The sequence below is a fragment of the Chelonia mydas genome, chromosome 2, assembly GCF_015237465.2.
Source record: "Chelonia mydas isolate rCheMyd1 chromosome 2, rCheMyd1.pri.v2, whole genome shotgun sequence".
NCBI classification, from domain to species: domain Eukaryota; kingdom Metazoa; phylum Chordata; order Testudines; family Cheloniidae; genus Chelonia; species Chelonia mydas.
Window position 1 is genome coordinate 193,043,565 of NC_057850.1, and position 25,846 is coordinate 193,069,410.

The 25,846-nt window shown below is 40.3% G+C and overlaps 1 protein-coding gene across 2 annotated transcripts in view; it reads left to right on the forward strand.

Moving 5' to 3' along the window:
* The window catches only part of THRB (thyroid hormone receptor beta), a 279,935-nt gene that overhangs the window by 203,475 nt on the left and 50,614 nt on the right, over positions 1 to 25,846 (forward strand). Inside the window, exon 4 of one of the 2 annotated variants that reach the window (XM_043540920.1) lies at positions 5,072 to 5,135. In XM_043540920.1, the coding sequence (XP_043396855.1) occupies positions 5,129 to 5,135 (7 nt within the window). In that variant the 5' untranslated portion in view covers positions 5,072 to 5,128. Of the gene's footprint in view, positions 1 to 5,071; positions 5,136 to 19,754; positions 25,690 to 25,846 lie in introns of those variants that run through there. The other variant, XM_037890412.2, reaches the window with a different exon arrangement.

Below are 25,846 nucleotides of genomic sequence, written 5' to 3' on the forward strand. Positions count from 1 at the left end.
CCTTAAAAGGAAGTTATTTTATTTACTGCAAATAAAATGCAGAATGAAACGTTAATTATTAATTCCAGAATTGAATCAAGAAACACTATTAAAATCATTGTCATCTGTAAAACAGCTAATAAAAACCCACTCCATTTATTATTTGTAATACAGCAGCGATTAGAAACCTCAACCAATCAGGGCCCAAATGTGCTTGTTGCTGTATATGCTCAGAGCAGGAGGCAGTCCCTGCCCCAGTGAGTTACACACACAAGAGGAAGAGGAAGAAAGTAGTCTCTCAGGTTTACAGACAGGGAACTGAGGCACAGAAAGATTAAGTGACTCGCTCCAAATCACGCAGGAGGTCTGTGGCAGTGCCAGATCTCTTGAGTCTAAGTATAGTGCCCTACACAAATGGCCATCTTTCCTTTCGTTCATTTCCTCATGAATTTTTACAGGAGTGACTACTTCATGCCAAATACTGGTCTCATTGAGGAAAATGGCAAAACTCCCAATGGGGAGTTTTCGCCCTTAAAACATAATTGGCTGAAAAAGCTTTTTCTTTTCTCTTCTTTTCTTTTCTTTTCTTTTAAATTGGCCTGTAGACAATAATTTTAAGACTAGTAACTAATTATTTACAGGAGGGACAAGCTTTATTTCCAAAACTTGATTATTTGTTTTTAAGAGTACTGTATATGATTGTCAGTAAGTCACCTAACCACAGTTAGATTCAGGCAAATGATTTATTGGTGAGATTCACTCGTTCCACTGGCATGTTGGAAGGGGCCTGATCCTGATTTGAATGGGAGTAGGAACAGACCTGATCTATGTTTACTAGGCTCCTGTTTAATTTGTTGTTTGGCACAGTATAAAATACCTCAGAGTTCCACAAGATGTCAACAGAAAGAGAATAAAGTTTTCTTTGTAGCCTCTGTTTATACTTGTTTGTACATGGCAAAAGTGAAACAGAATATCGGTTTTGCACCTAAAGATTAAAGGACATACTGTTATTTCTAAGAAGAGTCCCGATTTGCTTTCAGGCAGCCTGTAGGGAAGAAAAGAGGAGACACAAACACATCAGAACATGCAAAAAGGCTGATTATTTTAACCTTTTGTCCCATAAAACCTTCACCCAGCAGGTTTTATTTTCTTACTTGCTGTTATAATTACCACAAAAGTTGAGATCCTTTAAATACTTTGGGAACGTGGTGTAGCAATTCCAGACTTTGGAATAACAATTAATTTATTGTTAAGTTTATCAAATATGTCAGGTTAAATGACGAAAACAAATTAAGGACAAGTTAAAATGAAGACAATATACAAATACATTACGTTATGAGGGCTAAACTCACATTGAAAAATCCTGACCTTGGACTAGTAGGTTTCTAATCATGTCAAGAGAGAATGATAGGGCTATCATTTCATTAGGGGTTTGTGCCAGTGTCATAAATCATGAGAGTGAAGCTCAAGGAGACTCAAAAGATTAAATGCAGCTGTTTCTTATTTGTATCATGTGTGGCTCTAAATTCAGATGTGTACCCTGCCCAGGTTCCCAATGAGAGCTTCTTTCACCTGCTTACATATGCACTTCTGCATGAGTCTCTGCTAATCCTTTTTTGGCTCCCGTCTCCTTTTTCTCCCACTACTGACTGTTTCTTGCTAGCTTTCTACCCCCGGGGTGTCACTCCTTTAACACATTAGTACTGTTGTACTTTCTTCCTTGCTAGAGCATACTTCCGCTGTCACTTTAATGCAGTGTTTCTCAAACTATTGTACTGGTGGCCCCTTTCACACAGCAAGCCTCTGAGTGCAAACTCCCTTATAAATTAAAAACACTTGTTTATATATTTAACACCATTATAAATGCTGGAGGCAAATCAGGGCTTGGGGTGAAGGCTGACAGCTTGCGACCCCCCATGTAATAACCTCATGACCCTCTGTGGGGTCCCAACCTCCAGTTTGAGAACCCCTGCTTTAGTGGATCTGACTGGGTCAGTTTCATAACTCACAGCTGGGTATGACATCCTGTTCATGGTTGATATCAATGGTGCACTAGAGGGAGCTAGAGGATAACGTGATGCCAGCCAAATTATAGTAAGGGGTTCCAGCCACATAATTAATCAAAAAAAGAAAAGGAGTACTTGTGGCACCTTAGAGACTAACCAATTTATGTGAGCATAAGCATATGCTCAAATAAATTGGTTAGTCTCTAAGGTGCCACAAGTACTCCTTTTCTTTTTGCGAATACAGACTAACACGGCTGTTACTCTGAAACCTATAATTAATCAAGAAGAGGTAATGTGGACAGGCGGGCCTGATAAATGGAAAAACATTTTTCTTGTTTTACCTCAAAAAACACATCAGACTGGCTTTATCTGGGGACTCTGACATGGGTCCTCAAAATATGATTGGCTGATTTTCAATATTTGCTGGCGTGACATCACATGAATTTATACCACTGCCTTACACCCATGGTAGCCCTGTATGAGGGGATCACAGGTGGAGCAGATATGCAGTGGGGTCTTTGTGCCCCCTACACCCTGCGGAGGGGGTTCCATGCCAGGCCCCTGTAGGCCAACACAGAGGGCTACTAGAGACCCAGGTCCCAAACCTTCCACATAGATGGTGCAGACGGTGTACAGCTGGTGTTCCAGGTTCTAGGTTGAAATAAAGACAGTGAGAAGTTATGCCACAGTTTGGGTGGTGGTGCATTCTGATCCTCCAAGTCCCCATGGAGTTCCATGTTCAAAGCCTGATTGATTACTCTGGCTTTTGTGGGTTAGGAGCCCACATTTACCCCAAGCATTTCCCACACTTTCCCACACTGCAACTGGTGTGGTAAAGAATATAGGAAACAGGCGTATTTCTTTTAACAATGTATCCTCTGGTTTAATTTTTAAAGGGATTTTCAGTTAAAGTAATTATACTATCCATATAGCATCTTCTTGCTTACAATATCTAAAGCTTGCATTTCTTTTACAATTAAGTTATTTGATTTAATTACTGAAGGAAATTTTATGTTTTGTAGTACTTGTCTATAAGAAGGACGCCACACAAGAACTCAGGGTATGTCTTCACTACCCGCCGGATCCGCGGGCAGCGATTGAGCCAGCGGGGATCGATTTATCACTTCTAGTCTAGACGCGATAAATCGACCCCTGAGCGCTCTCCTGTCGACTCCTGAACTCCAGCGCCACGAGAGGCGCAGGCAGAGTCGACGGGGGAGCGGCAGCAGTCGACTCCCCATGGTGAAGACACCACAGTAAGTCGATCTAAGTACCTCGACTTCAGCTATGTTATTCACATAGCTGAAGTCGCATAGCTTAGATCGATCCCCCCAACCCTCCAGTGTAGACCAGGCTAAGTAATGGATGTATTGGTTATTGTGAAATAATGCTAACAACTTTACTATAAAGTTTATGGGCAGAACCTTAGCTGGAGATCAGGCCCACTGTCTCTCAAGAAGGGGAGGAAGTGTCCCTAGAACCCAAATAAATCTAAAGAAAATAAGAATACATGTCCAAAAAGCTTTCATTGAATAGTGGGAGGAAAGTGCAAGTAACTTACATGGTCCCTGCAAGATATTATGAAGTTCTAAAGGCATCTTTGCATTTTTAAACCTTTACATTCACACATTTTCCTTTCTGATGAAACATACACATTCTCTGATAGATGTAATGAAATACGTAGACAGAAATGGATGTGGTGGGAGAAACAGCAAGGGAGATAAATGATAAGGCACCGGATGGTGCTGTTACATATAGTCCTGTGGTTCTTTTCCTTAGTATCTGAGCACTGTTCAGTCTTGGAAGAAATGCTGCACTGTTTTTATTTTTGTGATGTCATTTCTCATTGGAGGGTCTGTTGCAAGAGGCAGAAGAATTTGTTCTCTGTCATCATGTCAGTAACTAGAGTCAAGGCTGGGGCAGAGTTGCTCCTTAGGAACTGGGCATTGGTGTTTGGGCTGAGATTCCTGTGCACTGTTTGTGGCACCTCTGTCCCAGAACTGAAGTATATAGTTTAAAATAAGCAGGTTGCACTAAGATAACACCCCTATTCTATAAAAAGAAAAGGAGTACTTGTGGCACCTTAGAGACTAACAAATTTATTTGAGCATAAGCTTTCGTGAGCTACAGCTCACTTCATCGGATGCATGCAGTGGAAAATACAGTGGGGGGATTTTATATACACAGAGAACATGAAACAATGGGTGTTACCATACACACTGTAACAAGAGTGATCAGGTAAGGTGAGCTATTACCAGCAGGAGAGGGAAAAAAAACAAAAAAAACCTTTTGTAGTGATAATCAAGGTGGGCTATTTCTAGCAGTTGACAAGAACGTGTGAGGAACAGTAGGGGGCGGGGGAAATAAACGTGGGGAAATAGTTTTACTTTGTGTAATGACACATCCACTCCCAGTCTTTATTCAAGCCTAATTTAATGATGTCCAGTTTGCAAATTAATTCCAATTCAGCAGTCTCTCGCTGGAGTCTGTTTTTGAAGTTTTTTTGTTGTAATATTGCCACTTTTAGGTCTGTAATCGAGTGACCAGAGAGATTGAAGTGTTCTCCGACTGGTTTTTGAAGGTTGTTATTCTTGATGTCTGATTTGTGTCCATTTATTCTTTTATGTAGAGACTGTCCAGTTTGGCAGAGGGGCGTTACTGGCACATGATGGCATACATCACATTGGTGGATGTGCAGGTGAACGAGCCACTGATAGTGTGGCTGATGTGATTAGGCCCTATGATGGTATCCCCTGAATAGATATGTGGACAGAGTTGGCAACGGGCTTTGTTGCAAGGATAGGTTCCTCCAGCAACCACACACCACGCAACAAAAACACTAACCCAGGAACCTATCTGGAGACCTGGTCTTCCACAACTCTGCCAGGATTCTGGCAGTAGCTCACATTTGTTGCCCTCTGCATTGGTGCAAGTCACCTCAGCTTCGGTGCAATGTGAAATGCCAGCAGACATGGACTGTAGCATCCAGTACCAAAAATGTCTTATCCTGTTTACACACTAATGTTAGCCCAACTATTTTGCATTTGTGGATGTATCACATATATATTTTTTTCTCCTCTTGGCAGGTGATATTGGTGAAAAAGAAGAATGAGAATGATTACTTATCCATAACTCCCAGCAGTATGTCAGGTACCCATATTTCATACAAAGTCTCTACACAGTGTCAAATAAAATGCTATATAATATTTTATGGGCATTGAGTGCTTCTCAAAGGTTCTGAAATGAATTGGTCCTGGAGACAGAAGTTCTCCTTGTACCCCCAGAACAGGTATAAGTTGGGTAGCAAGATTTCCCCCACACCACCCTGCTGATATGCCTCAACTCCCCTGCTGGAGGGGCCTGCTCCAGGGAGGGAGAGAGTAGTTCATTCTCTGTGACCTTTACTTCCTGGACTCCTCTGCTGAAACTGCCAACAGGGTGGCAATTGCTACCAACTGTGTTATGGATCATGGTGGTTTGTCTGATGAGGACATGTCCTCTAAGGACTGGACTGAAATAAACTCAGACCATCAAGCAATCATCCTGTAAAAATGGCTTTCATTACTACTGACCTGGGCTGAACTGAGGCTGAGGCCCTCAAGGCAAAAGGCTCTGGACTTCATTTCAAGTCTCCTTGGCCAGCCTGTCCCCTTTTAGATACAAAATATGGGAATGTTCATTTAGCATTAGAATTTTGGGTGTAAAAAAATAGTAATCCAAGAGTGGGATGTCTACAAAGATGCAATATACAGAAATGATGTTGAATCCCAGAGAATCTCTCACTTTCACTGCACATTTCTAGTTTTTTTTTTTAAATTCGCATTTTCAGAAAGAAGCTGTGGGTTCTGCTGTATTTGTCAATAGCTTTTTATCATTTCAAAACTTGCATGTTTTATTTTAAAAGCTCCCATGTGAGATGCAGGATGCAAATTTTGAGCTGGTTTGGGGAAGTCACCACAGGTCAGACTGAATTCCGGTCACTGGGCTCAGGGGGCATTCCATCTCTACTCCCTTGGGAATGCCCAGTGCCCCAAAGGGGGCAAGGAGAGGTAGGTCATGGCTTTGTCCCTCCCCCCATGCACTGTGCAGCAGAGGGTAGATAGCTGCATCCACAATGGGCACAAAAGTACCCAGTACTCTGGCCTTGTGCACTGGGACCTCCTGAGACGTTATGACTCCCCAAAGCAAAATGTCTCATTGTGCTTCTCCAGGGGGAGGGTGACTGAACTGCCCTAGATGCAGGGAAGGGTTTAAATGGTATAACCTGGCTCTTTAGCATTTGTAAATAGGAGTAAACACCACAGGTGTGTGTAAAGCAAAAATGGCTGGGTGAAAGAAACTGATTTTAAACTAAAAGTGTCAGTGCAGCTGCCGCTTTCAAGTGTTTTTCATCCCAATCCATTTTAATTTTTCATTTCTTATTAAAAGAGCTTGTAATCCCCTGCATGATTGAGAATGGAGAAAGGAGCATGCTTGGAATATAAAGCTTTTCAAATCTTTGGCTACAGCATTGCTAGAGAAAGGTCTAAAGCCAGATTGGAGATCATCCTTAATGAATTAAAATAAAGGTCTAGATTCTGCTCTCTGAAGTCCATGGAGTTACCATTCATTTACACCCATGTGACTGAGAGCAAAATCTTGCCCAGAATGTGTTAGATTGCCTCAAATTATATGTTGTATTATACTGAATGTATATCTACTTTCTTTTTTATATATGGCCCCCTCGCATGTATGCTGCATTTTTTATTACTGTTGATTACTTAGTAGATAGTGATCAAACATTCTGGTCCTTACTGAAATCAGTGGGAGATTTGCCTGAGAAAGGATTGCAGGATTTGACACTCTGTGTAGTATAACCAAGTCACAGTTACTGTGCAAGTCATTATTTTTGAATTATTTTATTCTGGTGCATTCGAAATCTCAACCTTAACATTGTAGTAGTGTGATTATTTTGAAGTGAATGTCGTGTGTGTGTGTGCTATGTATATCTGTCTGTCTCTCTAGTTGTATCTCTAGCTAGACATAAAGATAAAGAGAAATGCCAAATTTTCCAAAATGTTTTTGTGTGCCTCAATCTTTGGATGCCCAATTTAGGTGGCTTGCTCCTTTAAGGGCTGAAAGCCTGAGGGCAGTCAACCCTAATTATTCAGGAGGCACATCTGAGCAGGGATCAGGTGATTCCAATTCAAGAGCAGCAGGAAGCTGCAGAAAGAGGAGGATGCTCAGGGAGAAACAGTCAAAGAAAGGTATGGCAGAGAGTGCAGAAGAACTGCCCCGAGCAGGAGGCTCTTGCAGGAGACCCTTGAACGGGGGAGGTTTGGGCCTGGAAGCCAGAGCCAGAGGGCTGAAGAAGGCTAAGTGGCCGGGAAAACAGATTCCATGGGTATGGCTGAGAGTGGCCTGCCATTGCAGGGAAATGCTGCAGAGAGCAGACTCCGGGGAAGAAGAGAACCCCAGAACTGAGTTTTGTTTTATGTCTTATGTCAATACATTAGACCCTGGGAGAAGGAACATTATTGGACAAAAAGCCTGAGTGTATTTAATAAGTAAGTGTCCTGAAAGGGAGAAACTGAGGCAGGCAGTCTGGAGATTGACCTCAGGCCACAAGGGGATGTTCAGGACAGGAGGCAGTTGGCTTGGTGACACACACTTTATGGGGCTTGATTTTCAGAAAGCGGGACTCCTTTGTATGTAAATGTATAAAATAAGAAACTGAAAATGGCACTATAGTGCAGTGCTTTTATGTGAGAGCCAAGTGAAAATAAAACAAAAAATAAATTCTTACATAAATGTGAATGTGCATTTATTAGAATGCAGACTCATAATAAATTTAATTCACTCTGGAGCATAGCCACAGGAATCTAAGTAGTCCTACAGAGTGCCTGAAATTTTGTAATTTCTGGCTATGGGAAGGGGTCAGCTGAAAAGCTAGACCTGCAGGGCCCTGCCATCTTGTGGCAGGTCAGGCATGCATTGCATTGATCTATACATCTTTACTACCTTTATCAGTTGTGAATCTCAAATTTTGCAGTCTATATGATGCATGCATTTAGAGACACACATTTTTAGTACTGATTATAATGATCACACATTCAAATAAAGGGGAAATTCAAGAAGAGGGGTAGTTTCACACACTGCAGGTAGGATTCAGAGTTGAGTGTGGCTTCAAATACATGCACGCTGGTACCTTCAAATACTGCCTTCAGCTTGGTAGCACATAAATAAATGATGACAAATTCTGTATGATGCATGGACGGTATAAATCATGGCTCGGCAACCTTTGGCACGTGGCCAGTCAGAGAAATCCGCTGGCAGGCCAGGACGGTTTGTTTACCTGCAGCATAGGCAGGTTCAGCCAATCGCAACTCCCACTGGCCGCGGTTCACCGTTCCAGGCCAATGGGGGCTGTGGGAAGCAGCATGGGCCGAGAGATATGCTGGCTGCCACTTCCCGCAGCCCCCATTGGCCTGGAACGGTGAACTGTGGCCAGTGGGAGCTGCGATTGGCCGAACCTGCAGACGCTGCAGGTAAACAAACCATCCCGGCCCACCAGCGGATTTCCCTGATGGGCCACATGCCAAAGGTTGCCAATCCCTGGTATAAATATACATGCATGTATAATTATAACTTTGCTATTTCAAAAGCAAATTCTTTTAAACATGTTAAAGGCACTTATTTTCATTTCTGATTAACTCCATAGCAAATTACATGTTTTTAAAGAAGCCATGTTCTAATTGCACCAGAAATGTCTTAAAGGATTATTTTATTTATGCACAGATCGCTAGAAAATGCCCAAGTGAGTATTTACCCACCCGACCCCCCCAAAAAATTTCATAACTGCTGCAGTGAGAAATGTCAACTCAAAGAGTAATATTTGCAGAAAGATAAGTGCCTTGGAAACAAGGGCTTATACAGAAACTGCCTTTTCAGCTATAACTATAACTTTGTCTACTGTAATACAGATGTAGAATAAAATATGGGCTTGGACCTGGTACTCTCTCTTTGAGACGAGATACTTTCCAATAAATAAGCAAGAATGTGAAGCACACTCTATAACAAAATTTTCCTTTGTTCAAATATTCTAGCAGAGCTGATGCTTGAAGCAACACCCCTGAGTAGCAGTAACATATTCACTGGTGGTCTGATCCTGCTCCCACTGAAGTCAGTGGTGAAATACCCATTGACACCATTGGTGCAGGCAAGGTCAAGTCAGGCAAAACTCACACTGACTTCACTTATAGTGTGAACTGAGCAAGGAATCAAGTCTGGGCCAAAGTGTGAGCAAGTAAATAACAGCTGCAGTGTACCATAAATTCACATTAATTTCTGCTTGCGATATACTGAAGTAAAATACTAAGTCCTGTTGAAGTCACTGGGATTTTTTGCCATTAACTTCAGTGGGGCCAGGATTTCACCCTGAGCATATATCTTTTCATAATGTATCCAGAAATTCGGCTTCAACTCCCAGATATTAATACAGTTCTGTTTGAGAATGACCATTAAGTTGAATCAAGATAGGTATTAGCATATAATTAAGTGCTTATGTTGGGGAATAGAATTTAAATGTCATAAATGCATATTTTCAGAAAGCAGAACTTAATATGTAATATTTCTTGTAATAGGTCATTCATTTGGAGAAGGAAATTAATCAGTTTTTATTAAAACAAATCTATCTGCAAATGAGTAACTGCAAGACTAATTTGTGTAATTTCAAAGAACTGGGAAACGTAATAGTTTCAGATAAAACAGTCACCTTTTCTGTGTAGTCCGTTTCTCTGTAATGCTCATTAACCTGTAGCACTCTGCAACAATTCAGATGGAAAACAGCTGATTGTCAAGTATCGTTTTAGGAGTGATTTCTCATAAATTCCCCGAATGATTTTCTTAGGATAACTTAATTTAACCTATATCACTGTGTGGCACAGCAAGTTGTCTCCCTGTTATTGTCCAGCAGACCATGACAAAAGCCCACCAACTGAAAAGTATTACTTCCTTTAACTAATGGAGTTTTTAGAAGGACAGTAAATACTTTAATGTAAGGTTTGGTTAGTCGAGGATTCAGCAGCTTTGTAGTAAGCTCTTGGGGATTTTCAAAAGGTTAGCAAGATTTATAATGTGGGCTGATTTTGCATGAAGCTGTGAATCACTCCACAAAGGCCCTTTTTACTTGGGAAGATGTATTTTCTAATGTGCAGTTAAAAATAACGTATTTAATAGGTGGTACTATGTCGACATGGTAGCTGTTGTTAATTTTTATTCTTTTTGTGTAACTGATGCTTTTTTATTTATCCAGGGTTTTTACCTTTAAAGATACTATTTCTTGGCACTGCACTGGGATTGTTTTTGCTTTATAGAAAACAAGTTTCTACTAAAACACTTCCATGTTCACAAAACAAGAAGGGCTTATCTCTGTACACCCGTGGAGGTGCCCAATTTGGATGCTTTATTTAATATTGCGGTCATAACTCATTTAAACAACCATTCCCTTTTCCAGACGAAAGGCACTTTTGTCTTCAAAAAATAAAAGCGCATTTAGGTCAATTTTAATAATGAATGGGGGAAGCAAATGCATCTATTTTTTTTTTAAACTCCGTGAAGACTGCTAGCCATTTTCTCAAGCATGGTTCATTATTTTAGAGTCTTGGTGCTCTCTTCTTTTCTAGTGCTCTCAATAAGCAAAACAGTATGTTTGGGTCTGTTTCTAAAATCTTTTCTTATTTTCAGAAATGTTGGATAGTTCAGCCAGCCACTTCCTCGACAATTAGACTGGTCAGTTTCATTTGGAACAAAGGCTGTTTTCTTTTGGAACTTTGTTTTCCTGAAACATTGCCTTGAGGTTAGAGCATGGAACTATGAGTAGGGAGTCCTGGATTCCATTTGCAGCTGTGCCATTAGCTAGTTGTCATTCTGTTATATCTGTCACTCTGCCCCATAAATTGAAGTGATTGAGCTACATTATTGTTTGTTTGTTAATTTCAAATGAAAAACAATTTTGAAATGGTTAAAAAACCAAACTAAATCAATCTATTTCTCTGCGTTCTTTCCCAGCCTGAGCCAGCAGATCAGAAACCAATACAGAGCCATTTCTAAAAGGACCTCAAAACTACTATCCACCCACCACAAATTTTTCATAGACCCAACCACAGACCATTATTTATGTCTACTACAGTCCAGAGACACCAGAATATCACTTACCCTCCATATATATACCAAGGATTTGATCCTACCGAATTCCAACTTCCTACTGGGCAACAAAAATGATTAGGGGGCTGGAGCACATGACTTATGAGGAGAGGCTCAGAGAACTGGGATTATTTAGTCTGCAGAAGAGAAGAAAGGGGGGGATTTGATAACTGCTTTCAAACACCTGAAAGGGGGTTCCAGAGGGGATGGATCTAGACTGTTCTCAGTGGTAGCAGATGACAGAACAAGGAATAATGGTCTCAAGGTGCAGTGGGGAAGGTTTAGGTTGGATATTAAGACAAACTTTTTCACTAGGAGGGTGGTGAAGCACTGGAATGGGTTACCTAGGGAGGTGGTGGAATCTTCTTTCTTAGAGGTTTTTAAGGTCAGGCTTGACAAAGCCCTGGCTGGGATGATTTAGCTGGGAATTGGTCCTGCTTTGAGCAGGCGGTTGGACTAGATGACCTCCTGAGATCCCTTCCAACCCTCATATTCTATGATTCTGTGATACTGTAGTCAAGAGAGCTCCATCTTAATCTCCAGATAATATCTAAACTAACTCCTTCCCCTATCTCCTATTTCACTAGGAGCTGGCAAAAACAATCTAAATCATGCATCTCCCTGTACTGGCTGGAAACCCCACTAGATCTTCCTTTCATACTTATCCTCCACACATGAGTCAAAGAATCCACCCTTCAGGTACAGAGAACATAGCCAATTCTATCCAATTCCCACGATAGATCTCATTCACCAAAACAATGAACATTTATTTATCATGGGGAGAGAAGAGTTGACAGATCTTCAGAACGTACTGTTTTTATTTGCAGTCAATAATTGAAAAAATGTATAATTATAATGACAGGTTTCAGAGTAACCGCCGTGTTAGTCTGTATTCGCAAAAAGAAAAGGAGAACTTGTGGCACCTTAGAGACTAACCAATTTATCTGAGCATAAGCTTTCGTGAGCTACAGCTCACTTCATCGGATGCATCTCACGAAAGCTTATTCTCAAATAAATTGGTTAGTCTCTAAGGTGCCACAAGTTCTCCTTTTCTTTTTATAATTATAATACAATTTCACCCCGGGTAGGTGGCTAATAGTATTAGTGATAGTCACTTTAGAAATGTTGGTAGATATGTAAATATATAATGGGCAGGGAATCGGCAACAAAGTTAAGGTTCGTTGTTGAGCTTCAGCTACAAATGTCCTCATTCTCAAATAGTTAGGATTTTTCACAACTACTGTAGGCTATTCTAATGATAATTGTATTAATGTCCTAAATTAATGGCTATTTATTTACCCACTCAATTCTAGCTCGTTTTTGTCTTGGAATTATTATTATTTTACTGTGTTGATAAAGAAAGGATGCTATGGGCTGCTTCTGGCTTTGCAGAATGTGAACACATTCATAAGGCCTTTAAAAATTCTAAATGGAACTTCTTAGAGTTGTAGGTGTAAAAGAAGCCTCTCTTCACATCCTGATTACACATTCTTTCCAAAGATGTTTGTTGATGGCCTATTTGGACAAGCATTCTCGGTATTATCTATATTTTCTTTCATGAGTTTCTTACAGCTTTGCCACAGCTTATTAGTTTTAGCAGTTGCCCTTTACTGGCATATCTACACTGCAATTAAACACCCACAGCTGGCTGGTGTCAGCTGACTCAGGCTAATGAGTAGAAGTCAAGCCCCGTAAGCCCAACTCAGCTGACACCAGCCAAACATGGCTGTTTAATTGCTGTGTAGAAATACCCTACATCAGTGGTGCACAACCTTATTACACAGGAGACCACATAAACCTAAACACAACCTTGTGTGGGCCAAACAGATTCTATATATTTCCTTGTGTAAATTAAAATGGTGTAAACATGACGACAAAATGCTAATGAATTGGCCATTAGTATATCGTGTTCAAGCAGGCCACAGGCTTTATTAAATGCTCTGGTGGGCTGTGAACGGCCCACTGGCCACAAGTTGGTTATCCTTGCCATGCATGATCACAGCTCAAGATCAAATTCCTGAGCAAAAGCTTTTCCATGGGCTTCATTCAAGGTATTAGTTTTTTTCAAATTTTAGAACTAAAATGGCTTAAACCAAGTTATCTTAAATTAGACCTTGAAGAACAAAATGCTTAGCTGTGTACACGTTGCCCCAGACTTTGGCATCTATAAGGCCTCAGTGGACCTTGGCCACATAATCTGTCTATTCCACAGATTTAAAGATGAGATTCAACGCTTACAAATTTCCTCCTTGAATCCAGGCCGCAACTCCATACATTTTCGTAAGATCATGATAGCAACAGAAACAGCTTCAGACCTCTGAAGAGAAGACAGGCACCTTCCCTGTGTGAATGACTGGCTAATGAGAGCTTCATGCCCTTTCCAGTTGCTCAAAAAGCCATTCTCTAATTGTTCCCAACTTTCACAGTAGAAGTATATTAGCAGTCATGTGGAAATCTTTCCACACTTTTTCACGTCCCTATAGGTTGGATCTGAAGGCCTTTGTGGTGAAGCCTTTCAGCATCAAGTTTTTCATTCTGTTTAAATGCTTTTCACTTTCTGTGTCTATGATTGTTTCCCTATCTTGTACGGGGATGGAGGTTAAAACTCTGGAAGAGATTGGATGAAAATTTCTCTTCCTGCTGCAGAACATTTGGATTGGAGTGATAATCAATGGAGGTGGATAGCATAGAATATACACTATATATGTGCACACTGTATATATAATATGTAACCCTAGCGTGCCTCTTACAAAGCAATAACATATAATTCCTCCACCCAAAATTACAACTGGCAAAATTGTTGTTGGCCTTTTTAAAGCTATTCATGATTTTTTCACATGCTTCTATTGCTTTGCTTTCTTAAACTACTAAATAGTTCACTTCTTGCCACCATGTAAATGGCCCATTCCTCTTAAGTCGGTGATGTTATGTACCAACTACTGTTCCATGTTGCGCCCACATACTGTTTGCTTTGGTAAAATAATTGATGGTTTGTCATCTGTTTGTTTTGTTTATTTTTAATGGCAGCATTTTTCTCTGTATATACAAACACCCATGCACACACACAAATATTGTAGCCTAGAATTTTCAAACCTGTGTGCCAAAAGCAGAACACTAAGACCATATTTAAGGTCCTAAATAAAGTAAGGCCTCTTATTAGGTGCCTAAATATGGACACAGAAACCTAACTGTAGGCTTCCAGAATTGAAAGTGTTGGTCCTAGAATCTAATTATAAGAACAAAGGTGTCTTCAAAGTGGACATAATTAATGAATGCAATGTTCATTAATCATTTCTAATTAGTTCATTACTAGATCACAGGCCCTGGTTCTCATGGGGGACTTCAATCATCCCGATATCTGCTGGGAGAGCAATACAGCAGTGCACAGACAATCCAGGAATTTTTTGGAAAGTGTAGGGGACAATTTCTTGGTGCAAGTCCTGGAGGAACCAACCAGGGGCAGAGCTCTTCTTGACCTGCTGCTCACAAACAGGGAAGAATTAGTAGGGGAAGCAAAAGTGGAACCTGCGAGGCAGTGACCATGAGATGGTTGAGTTCAGGATCCTGCCACAAGGAAGAAAGGAGAACAGCAGAGTATGGACCCTGGACTTCAGAAAAGCAGACTTTGACTCCCTCAGGGAACAGATGGGCAGGATCCCCTGGGAGAATAGCATGAGGAGGGATGGAGTCCAGGAGAGCTGGCTGTATTTTAAAGAATCCTTATTGAGGTTGCAGGAACACACCATCCCGATGTGTAGAAAGAATAGTAAATATGTCAGGCGACGAGCTTGGCTTAACAGTGAAATCCATGCTGATCTTAAGTGCAAAAAAGAAGCTTACAAGAAGTGGAAGATTGGACAAATGACCAGGGAGGAGTATAAAAATATTGCTCAGGCATGCAGGAACTTTGTCACTAGGAGGGTGATGAAGCACTGGAATGGGTTACCTACGGAGGTGGTGGAATCTTCTTCCTTAGAGGTTTTTAAGGTCAGGCTTGACAAAGCCCTGGCTGGGATGGTTTAGTTGGGAACTGGTCCTGCTTTGAGCAGGGGGTTGGACTAGATGACCTCCTGAGGTCCCTTCCAACCCTCATATTCTATGGTTCTATTATTTTGTTATTTGTGTTCATCTGGTATTCTAACCACTGAATTGAAATGATATACCTTAAAAACTGGAGGCTCAGATTTTTCCCCTGCACTGTGGTACCCATATCACTAAATCCAGCATAACCTCAGTGGTGGATCTCAAGGAAAACCTACAACTGTAGGAAGTGATATTGGCAGTTCAGTAGGTAGCATGCTTCCCTTTCAGCCAGTAATGAACCAGGGAACCAGCACGCTGTTACTGGGTGTTGTACTGCTGGCAATGTTTACTTTCAGATGAGATCTCATACTGAACTCCTGACTTTTTGTGGTCATCAAAGATCCTATGACATTTTTCAAAACAGTAGTAGTGTTAACCCCAGTGTTTTGACCAAATTTTGCCTAAGTGAGATATTCTTTACTTTCATTTTTGATCATTCCTGACTTCCATGCTAACTCGTGGAATCAGAGAGATTGTATCATAATAATTCAGAAGCTTTAGAAAAGAAGCCAGCTCCTTGCAGTGAGTGATATTCCAGTCTAAGACTGGACAAAGGCAATCTGAATTAATTGAATGACTCATGGCCAGAAAGCCGGGGCATAGAAGGAGAAAAATCACTTCATTTTTCTCACAGCTGCAGTAAAGTATCATACAAATTTCTAAGACCACAGCGGATCAAGTTCAGATGTAGTTTTCTGCAAATGATGCTTTTGCTTCTTCCTTTTACTTTGCTAACGGTCCTTCAGCCTGTCACCAAGAATGAAAAGAGGCACCTAGTATACCTTTGACCATAGTATAAATGTAATAATAATGTGTTAATATGGTGTGTCGTTTTTTAAACTTCTTCCTCTTGTGGATTTCATCTACCTCATGGAAATCTGAAAGAATCCAATAAAACTAACTTTTTATGTGCCTGGATTGTTTTATGGCAACTCTCCAGTTGTATTGCATATCATCACAGTTTGCCACTCCTTCCCATTTACCTCCATTTTTTCATGTATTTTTCCTTGAGTATTTTTTTCTTTCATCAGCTGTCACAACACTACATATTCAGTCATTGAAATCTAGGTTGAAATCCTGGGCCCTGGGTCAATTGCAGAACTCCAGTTGACTTCATTGGGGCCAGAATTTTACCCCTCTTTGTCAAGAAGTGAGAGCATCAGACCCTGTGCTTCAGTACATGAGGCCGTTGCTGCTGGTTAACTTGCAAATGGGTTACCATATCCCTCTAGATATTATTTTCCTCTCATTCATTTTTCCCTGTAAGTAATTAGGAACTTCTGTTTACTTGAGCATCATCCTGCCCGAGTTCCTTAGGAGATATACATAGCTAACTTAATCCCCAGTGTATCTGCACTGCAAATGGTAGCTGGCACTGATATAGTCCGTTAAAAAAGCAACCGCATGGGTTTGTACTGAAGAACTTGTTGTTTTATGATATCTGTCAACAACAACCAGATAGAAAGGTAATACAGTATGTGCTGTACTTTTGGATAGGTCACAATGCCAGCTGTAGACTTTATCTTCAGCGTTTGTTCCACATTAATATGAACACCATTTGCAACAGTCACTGCTTCCAAAAATGAAATCTGTTTTTCCTGTCATGTAATTACCTTTAAGTGTAAGCCGCAAAAAAAGGCTGTTGAGACTGAGTATGATGTGAATTATGAAACTTTCCGCCACTGATCTTTGTGAAGGATTCTATTCTTTTTCAAGGACATTATCTTTCATTGTGTTCACTATTCGATTAAATGTATGCAGTGAAAATTCTGCATTACTTTCTGTATTAAAAGTTGTTGTATATTATAGGTGGAGCAGTAGTGATCCCTGTAGTTAAGGTAGGCGAACAGTTTTCATTGTAACTCTGTTTTCAGTTGCTTGTAACTTTGACAAACTTCACTTATTCAAGCCAGAATTTCCCATACTTGGTCTCTGCTTACATATTATACTAGTGCCGTCAGATAATAGAGTTACTCCTTCAACTCAAGTCATAGAGGACTGTGACATGGATCTGATGGTCCTGAGTTCAGGCCCTGCTTTCAACCCACATGGACCCAGGGGGTGGCTCATTACCATTACACACAATGGAATTTCTTTGTTTTTTCAGTTTTCTTTTTTTAAACCTGAAGAAAATCCACTCCCCAAAACTGTTAAAAGAATGTTGTTAAAGTTGCAAAGTCTAGCTAGACCCTCCCCACTCACCAGATTTCAGAGCCGTGGCTCCAGCCCAAGCAGGAATGCCTACACTGCTATTTTTAGCCATATAGTTGGAGCCCCAGAAGCCTGAGTCAGTTGACCCGGGCTCTGACACTCGCTGCCATGTTTTTTGGTTGGTTGGTTGTTTTTTTGTTTTTTGGTTGGTTGGTTGTTTTTTTGCAGTGTAGGCATGCCCTTATTTTTCTCTACTGAAATACCAGAAGGCCCATGGAGGTGGCACCAGGCTATAGTCGTTTCATCACTAGATTAGAGATTTTTTCTGTATTGAGTTTGACATTTTTATATGTATGACTATAATTGTATATATGTAGACTATAATTCACATATACACGCATATGCTTACATTTGTTATGTGGAAAACCATATGTACCTCTGGCCAATGAAGCGACAGAGCTGGTGTTATGCATAAAAAGCAGGTCTTTCTGTACTAGTTCTGCCCCTTGCAAACATTAAACACAACAGATAGTTTAATATTCAGAAAACTCCAAGTAGGAAATTTCTTCATATTTCTTGGGGAAGGAAACATTACCATGATGCCCTGTGGAAGAGAAAAAATGTTCTCTGAAGTGCAGCTCACAGGAAGAAAAGAAACTTCAACCTTGCTTGGAACAGACAGTTTTATCACTCATAGCAAATTAGAGCATAACACACATTAAAGCCTTCTACTGGTAAACTCCTTCTGCCCCAAGACATTAGTACATAAGATGAGTTGGGTTTTAGTTTTATTTTGCTTATTTGTTTTGTTTTTTCATTTTCCTTGTTCTTTAGTTGTGCCTTTCTTGTTTAAAAATCATCCAGATATACTGGATTGGGTCCATGCAAATCTAGCCTACTTGATCAACCTACAGTGTACCCTTCGTCATAATCCTGATTACATTTGCCTTAGCTGATCTCTCCGCTACCAGCCTACTTTTGTGCCCTTAGATGCTTGTATATTTAGTGGGGGTTTTTTTTTTGAAAAAACACCATTGCACTTGCTGCCCAGTTTATTATAAAATGTTCAAATCAGAGGAGGTAAGGCTGTGTAAAAGATTCACTGTTTTGAGTCATTTGTTTTCCAAGCAAATCAGTTGGATGCAAGAGAGAGACTAATCTATTTGTCTGCTGCAACTGCATTGTTCATGTCCAAGCAGAAACTGTGGTAGATTTTGAACTCCTTTTAGGTTTAAAATAATTTTTTTCAATGAGAGCAGATTGCTGTGCAACAGTAAAAATAGCAATTCAATCTTGTGTGTGTATATATATATATACCTCAGTCTGCATCTTACTCACCTCTTTTTACTAATTTGTGTTGTAATTGAGGGATTAGTATAAACAACAACCTCTCAGTGCATTACTGCTTTACCTATTTACTTGCAGCTCAATTATGGCCTTTCGCTGAGGGAGCAGAGGAGGGAAGAAAATACCTGTACCACCAATGTGGTATCGATGGAGTAAGATCTTTGGAGCAGGGACTGTTATTTACTGTATGCTTGTACAGCACCTAGCACAATGGAACAATTTGGTTAACATCTGATGCTCCCACAATATAGATGTTTAATAATCATCATTGTCGTCATAAAATGCCTGTATAAGGTGTAATGGGCTAGATCTTTAGTTGGTGTAGGATCTGGCTCGGTGTTTTAAGGGTCACTGTGAGGAGTGCATTGAAGAGCAGCTGCTGTTCAAACCATCCTGCACTCCTCCAATGCTTGTCAGTGCACAGGATCAGGACCATAGCCACACCCCTCAGCCCACCCTCAGAAACACCTCTTGGAGTCAGTACTCACTGATGGCAGCCTTGCCCCTCCCATTTACTGGTAGCAGTCATATTATGGTTCCTTACTGCCCAGATGCACCAGGGAGGAGGAAGGAGAATGTGGAAGCTTGCTGTGCCCTCTTCTCCACGAGCACACCCATTAGTACCCATTAGTACATTGAAATAGAGAAATGGAAAAAATGTGAGTAGGTTTATTCAAGTTAATAAACAAATGAATGATGGCTGTAGTCACTGGGGCTTTGATAGCCCTGTATATATTGAAGTTCAAATAAAACTCTGTGTATAGCATCTGGTTTTATATATATATTTTCTGTTTACCTTCTTTCCTTGTTTTTTCCACCTTCACCTTTAGTCACAGATCCTGTTTGCAAATATTTGTAATGCCATTTACTTTGGGCTGTGTCCAGGAAAAAGCACCAAGAAAGCTCTGCAGATTCCCCAGGCTACAGATGTTGAAGCTGATTCTTATTTCAAGGAAATACTCCTCCCCTTCAGTAGAGGGCAAAAGAATAGGGACTGTGGTAGTGCCTGGTCCCTGCATAAGGGCAGAAGGGAAGGAAAGCTCCTTGCAGGCACCCTTTCTTGCAGAGCTGTCCATGGACTCCAGCTCTATCCAGTTTATCCTCAGTATCCCCCTCTTAGATATGTATGTGAATAGCAGTGTCCCCATTTTACAGAGGAATCTGAAGAGAGACATGAAGTGACTCACTCAGGGCACCACAAAGCTGGGAATACAGTTCGAGACATTCTGATATGTTCACTCCTATGGGCCAGGCTGTATCTCATATGGGCTGTTCATTAACAACCCCGCTAACTCCCTCCCAAAATGTGGTCACCAGACCAGACCCCATCCTAAGTAGGAGAGTGTGAGGAGGATGGCTTAGGCAGTGACAGTCTCCCTGTGAGAAGGTTTATCGGCACCTCTGTTGCAGGTCCAGTTTGAGGAGCTTAGGAAGAAGGTGCAGAGACAAAACTATATTCTGCCGAGCATATTATAATGGAAGATTCACCATACCTGTGGAAACACCAGGCAAAAATTTTGTTTTGACCCTTCTGGGCCACTAACTGTAATTGGGGAGAGTGATTGTTGATTGCATAAAAAGGAAGAGTGGGCAATAATAGCTCTACCCTTACATCCCACTGACATCAAATTCTCATCGCACGCCCATTTGGACTGGGTGTCTAGACTTTCCATAGAAAAGGCAACTTTTTTATTTGATGGACTCTTCCCTAGCTGAGACTTTGTTTCCTCTTTAGGGAAATTTTACCCTTGGAGACATTCTTGATAGGAATCTGAGAAAATCCTTTGAACTCTTGACTGCTCAGGTAGCAGTAATTACTCATTATCAGTATATGCCATTATAACATCTCTGCAGTGACCAGATGAATCCTCCACCTAGACCATAAAAAGAGCTCTAGGCCAGAATTCCCAAACTGTGGGGCGCGCCCCCCTAGGGGGGCATGGAGGAACGTTCAGGGGGGTACAGTGGGGCCCGGGCCAGTCCCCACAGGAGTCGGGGAGGGAGCACCACCCAGCCCTGCTCCGCTCCCAGCTCTGCTCCGGCCCCGGCCCCAGCTGCAGCCCCTGACGGCGCCACACTCAGCCTCAACCCCTGGCTTGGGCTCCATTCCCAGTCCTGGCCCCAGACCTGCCCCCAGTTGCAGCCCTGGCTCCGAGGAGTGGGGGAAGGACAGGGGTAAGGGAGGGTGCAACCCTGAAAAGTTTGGGACCCATGCTCTAGGCCCTCTTATTAAGCTCTGTTCACTTTGAAATAGGGCCTCTTTTATTTATGGTTCATCCCAAGATGCCTTCATGCTTTCTGCCCAGAACATGGCCATTTTAACAATACCTGGAAGGGGATGCTGGTTCTTGTCTTATAACTGGGAACTTGGCATAACACTAACCTTGCTGTCCTCCCTTATCGAGGGTTATTTGTTTGGCATAACCCAGAATAAGAATTCACATAAATGTAGGAAGTTCACAATGTTCTCTTTATTGGAGGAAATGCTGCTGACAAATTAAGGCACAACATGTTGAAGAAAAGGGTGTAAGATAAATAATAATGTTCTGTAATGGTGAAATGAACCCACATTTTAACAAGCTAAACCGGAATGAAATATCGAAAAAGGCCACACCATAATAACATGGGAAAAGAAGACAAAATGAGTGATCCCTCTGTGGCAGGTCCTTTCCCTTTGTAGAAATTTGAAAGTATGAGAAATGCCAACATGTTCATAAGAGAAGATAGACATATCAGGCCCTTTAAAAGATGATTACTAAATTAACTAATCCATAAATTAAATATTTTCCCCAACACAGCAAGAGCCCATCTGTAATGGCTGCTCACTAGACTGTATTCTGCAGCTTTGCATTAGCTTGTGCTTGGGGCACAACCTCCCCTGAAGTTAATAGGAGTTTTACCTCAGTAAACATTGCAAGATTTGGCCCAGCAGCAACAGCAAAATTCTACTTCCTTTCTAACTGAACATTCACAGGCAAATTTTCAAACAGTCAGAGCACAGGAGCAATACACAAAAATAAGGGTCCAGCTCCACAGCTGATTTTCACATACAGTTACTGTGCTGTGATTGACAAATGCAAATTTGGTATTTAGGCATGCAAACGGCCAGTTGGGTACCAAACACACACACAGTCATGGAATCATAATTGCTCTGTTTGCACATTGCTCTGGGTTTTTGTTGTTTTCAAAACCAGACTCTCATTGTGAGCCAGAAAGTAATGCCTTTGCCCATGCTGAGTAATAGCTTACTCCACAACAGTCCCGTTGACTTCAGTGGCACTGCTCATTCAGTGCTACTCAATAAAAGTGAGGGTATCACAGACTGGCCTTATCTGTTAACAGCTAGCTGTAGACGGTAAACTCCTGATCATGCAAGTTGCTGCACCCTGGCACATCTTTGTGTATGAGTAATCTCAACAACCAAAGAACCGTGCATAGAAATGATTTGAAAATGGTACATTATCTTACATGGAAAGCTTCCTGTTGTGATGTTAGTTATAACAAATCATTTTTTTCAAAAGCTTTTATTTTAGAAATGAGATTTTGAGATGCAAATTTTTTCAAGCAATTTTTCCCCTTTCATGTCTTTCTACACACAGTGGTCCAAATTTATCCATGGTCTAACTTCACTAAGGTTAATGGAGTTGCATTATGTAAGGATGTATTTGGCCCAATATTTCCAATCAGCTGTATCGTGCTCTGTGTTAGGCTTTATTTTATGGAGAATCTGGGAATAGTTTCACCTTCCATCTTGAGCTATTCTCAGTGGCCTGCCCTCCACACTATTACTGCTTCTAGCTTCTAGTCTCTAGTCTGTTCACTAATATAGTTCAGCTGGGAATACACCTCTCCAATTTTGTTTTCTTTTTAATTTCTTTTGAGATTTCTTTGAATTCAGCCTTAATTCAGCAGTGTTGACAAAAGCTGAATGCAACAGCCATTAGGAGAGAACCACTGGCATCTCACGAGCCTTAGTTAAGTAAAGAGGAACCTTACAACACTAAATAAACTGCAACCACCATGGACATCACAATGAGACAGTTTTCAAAGTTTAATGTCAAAAAAGAAAAGACCATTTTGATGCTGAGTTATGAAATCCGAAACTGCACAGACAAATTTCAAAGAATTACAAGCTCTGCTCACACAGCCGTTATAGCGACATTGCACATTTACAAGCTTGCAAGGCTACAAAGGTTAATATTCAAGTCTACAAGTCCTTGGGATGCTTCAGAAACACAAAAAGAAAAATATCTTTAATCTTTTTTTTAATTTAAAGACTTCTTTGACAATTCCTTGGTAAATTTAATAATACAGAGGTATTGAAAAGCATTCTCTCAGAACATCTCAGGTCTCTCCAACTGTGGTGGCTCAGTAGCCCACCTTTTTCCTTCTTGTTTATTTTTAAATGCCCTTCAGAACTAAACCGGAGCCGCATGGTATATGGTAGAGTAACATGGTAGATGGACTTTTGTGTTAAAAATAATGGTGAAAAAGACAGAAATTTAGTCTGAAAAGGTACAACTATTTAGCTTATGAATCTCAGTTTCAGTCCTTAAATCAACTACTAAGTTATGTAACTGATTTTTTTCATGTTGTGTGAGGTTGCCAGGGTTGCAGTGGCCTGTTCGTGAAATATGAATAACAAAATATAAAAATATGTATGTGGGTCTGCGTATTTGTGTAATCTTGCCAATTTTTGATCCTGTAATTGGCATGGATATACAGTACTAGCCATACAGGGAGACCACTGGAAAGTGAAATTAATTTAACAGGTTGTATTTTTTGAGATTATGCAAGGAATTGTGGAAAACTGCATTACAACACATTGTTCCCTACAGTTTCCTGTATGGTAGGGCCTCAAAAATTTTCAGAATGTCCCTAGAAAGTGTTTATTTTCATATAGCTGCAAATAAGTGCATACAGATAGTGGTCATAACAAACACATCTTTTCCTTTAGATTATAACAAGTTTTGAAATTTACAAGGTGTAAACACGTTCAGAATATAAAAGCTGAAATATTTGTGTTTTAATATTTCAATTCTTATATATTTGTGTCTAACATTTTCTGAATATCATGCATCATACAAATGATGCCTTGTCATTGTACATGCTCTTTGTGTGTTTTTTGGTCTAATGTGCTGTAGTTACTGACAAAATCAAGTTTGAACTATGGTGAGAACTATAGAGCTAGAAAAGGTACACAGGAGAAAACTGTATTTTAGTTTCTCCTACCTCAGACATAGTCACTACGTTGCTAGCCAGGTTCTGGTTTCAGAATACTTTTGTAGATAACAAATAGAGATACACAGAACAGAAAGAATGCAGCTTGATTTCCAAATACTAGGCTGAGTATGCATTGTTAGCAATTAGAAAAGGATTGCTTTGAATTACAAATTGAGTAAATGTGATATTTGGGAATGAAATATATGGGAATAAGAACAAACATGAGATAACAGTATTTAATAGTCACTTTTCTGACCATACTCGCATTTTCAAGAGTCCTACAATAGCAATATTCCATTTACTAAAGTATATAGAGATAACTTTCAGAACTTTTAACAATATATCAAATCTGAAAATCTAATTCTCATAATTGTTTTAAAACTGCTTTATTACCCACTTGCATAGTTAATATGCATCCAATTATTGATATGTATACAGAGAATTCTCTTGAGTGAAATTCCTGCAAAATTACCTGTTCAATCCATAAGAATAGCAGAATTTCATCATGATTAATGTAGCAATGAATATCAAATTGACATCCACTGATAATGACTTAAGATGTTCAGTACACGTTATAAAACTATTTTACATTTTAATTTTGATTCATATAATCTAAAATATAAACATTTGTGAATATTTGGAACATCAGCTATGGAATGACATTGCTGTAGAATCTAGCTGTGCTGTCCAGTAGTAAAAAGGAGTTATTTTTAGACATGTAGTTTTATGAACTGACAGTATTTAAATGTTTCATCTAAAACAAACACATTTCAGGACTGTTGTTAATTAAATATAATTGTTGCCTTGTTATTTATTATTATTTATGTATTTGTTATTTGCTTATGACCACAGTGTTAAAACTCACAAGATAAAATGTCGCTCTCTGATATTGCTCTGGTAACCTCAACTAGAGAAAGGTAGTGGTAGCAAGAGCGGAACTGCTAAGCATGCCCACATAAGAATGTCATACTTAGGTAACAGAGTGTCCCTCAGGTCAGCCTACGCTAAGAGCAAAGTCAAGCAAGGCTGAATCCTTGATGTTTTGTGTTTTAAGTATCTGAAAATTGTACACGACCAGCCCCGACCCACAAGACCTCAAATGATCATATGAGCGAGGCAATAAATTGATGGTAACTTGCCCCGGGCCCATGTTCTAGTTGTGGTGTTGATGAAAGTTGCGTCTAGTGGTAACCTGTGCGTGTAGATCCAGCTGTCTTTTCAGGCTTAATAGAGGGGGAAATCATTACATTTAATTGCACTGAAGGGAAACTGACTATGGTGGCTGAAAGTGCATGGCTGAAAAGCTCTGCATCTTATCAATGCGGTCAAGTGGAGATGCTTGTGAATACCACCAGATCAAGAGAATTGGGAAACCACTTGCTTTCCAAAACTCCACAGCTCAGCAAGATCTTGGCAATGCCAACAGTTTGTCAACCAGTGCTTATCAACCCTCCAAAAAATGGCCTTCCAGCCTGGGACAGGCTGGTACATCTTCGTGACAGACATCTACAAAATTCCATTTGTGATATAACAGAAAATCACTTGTGTAGGAAAAGACATTCCAGAAATGATATGCTGGGAAATGGACAGCAATCTTCACAGTTTCTACATGCTTCAGTTTGGACTAGCTCAATATTACATCCAGGTCATACAGAAGTGAATATTCAAGGCATGTCAAGTGCCCAGGAGTACGATAGAGAAGAAAAAAAATGTAAAGGTAATTAGAATTATTATTCAGAACATAACAAATATTTAAAAAGAAAAGAAGCCAGAGTGTCTGTGGAGTTGGTCAGGCTTTGGCCATAGATAACAGCTTTGTAATATGGGGCAATCTAGCTACAGATGTTTTTCATGGCAATAGTTGTGGCTTTCAG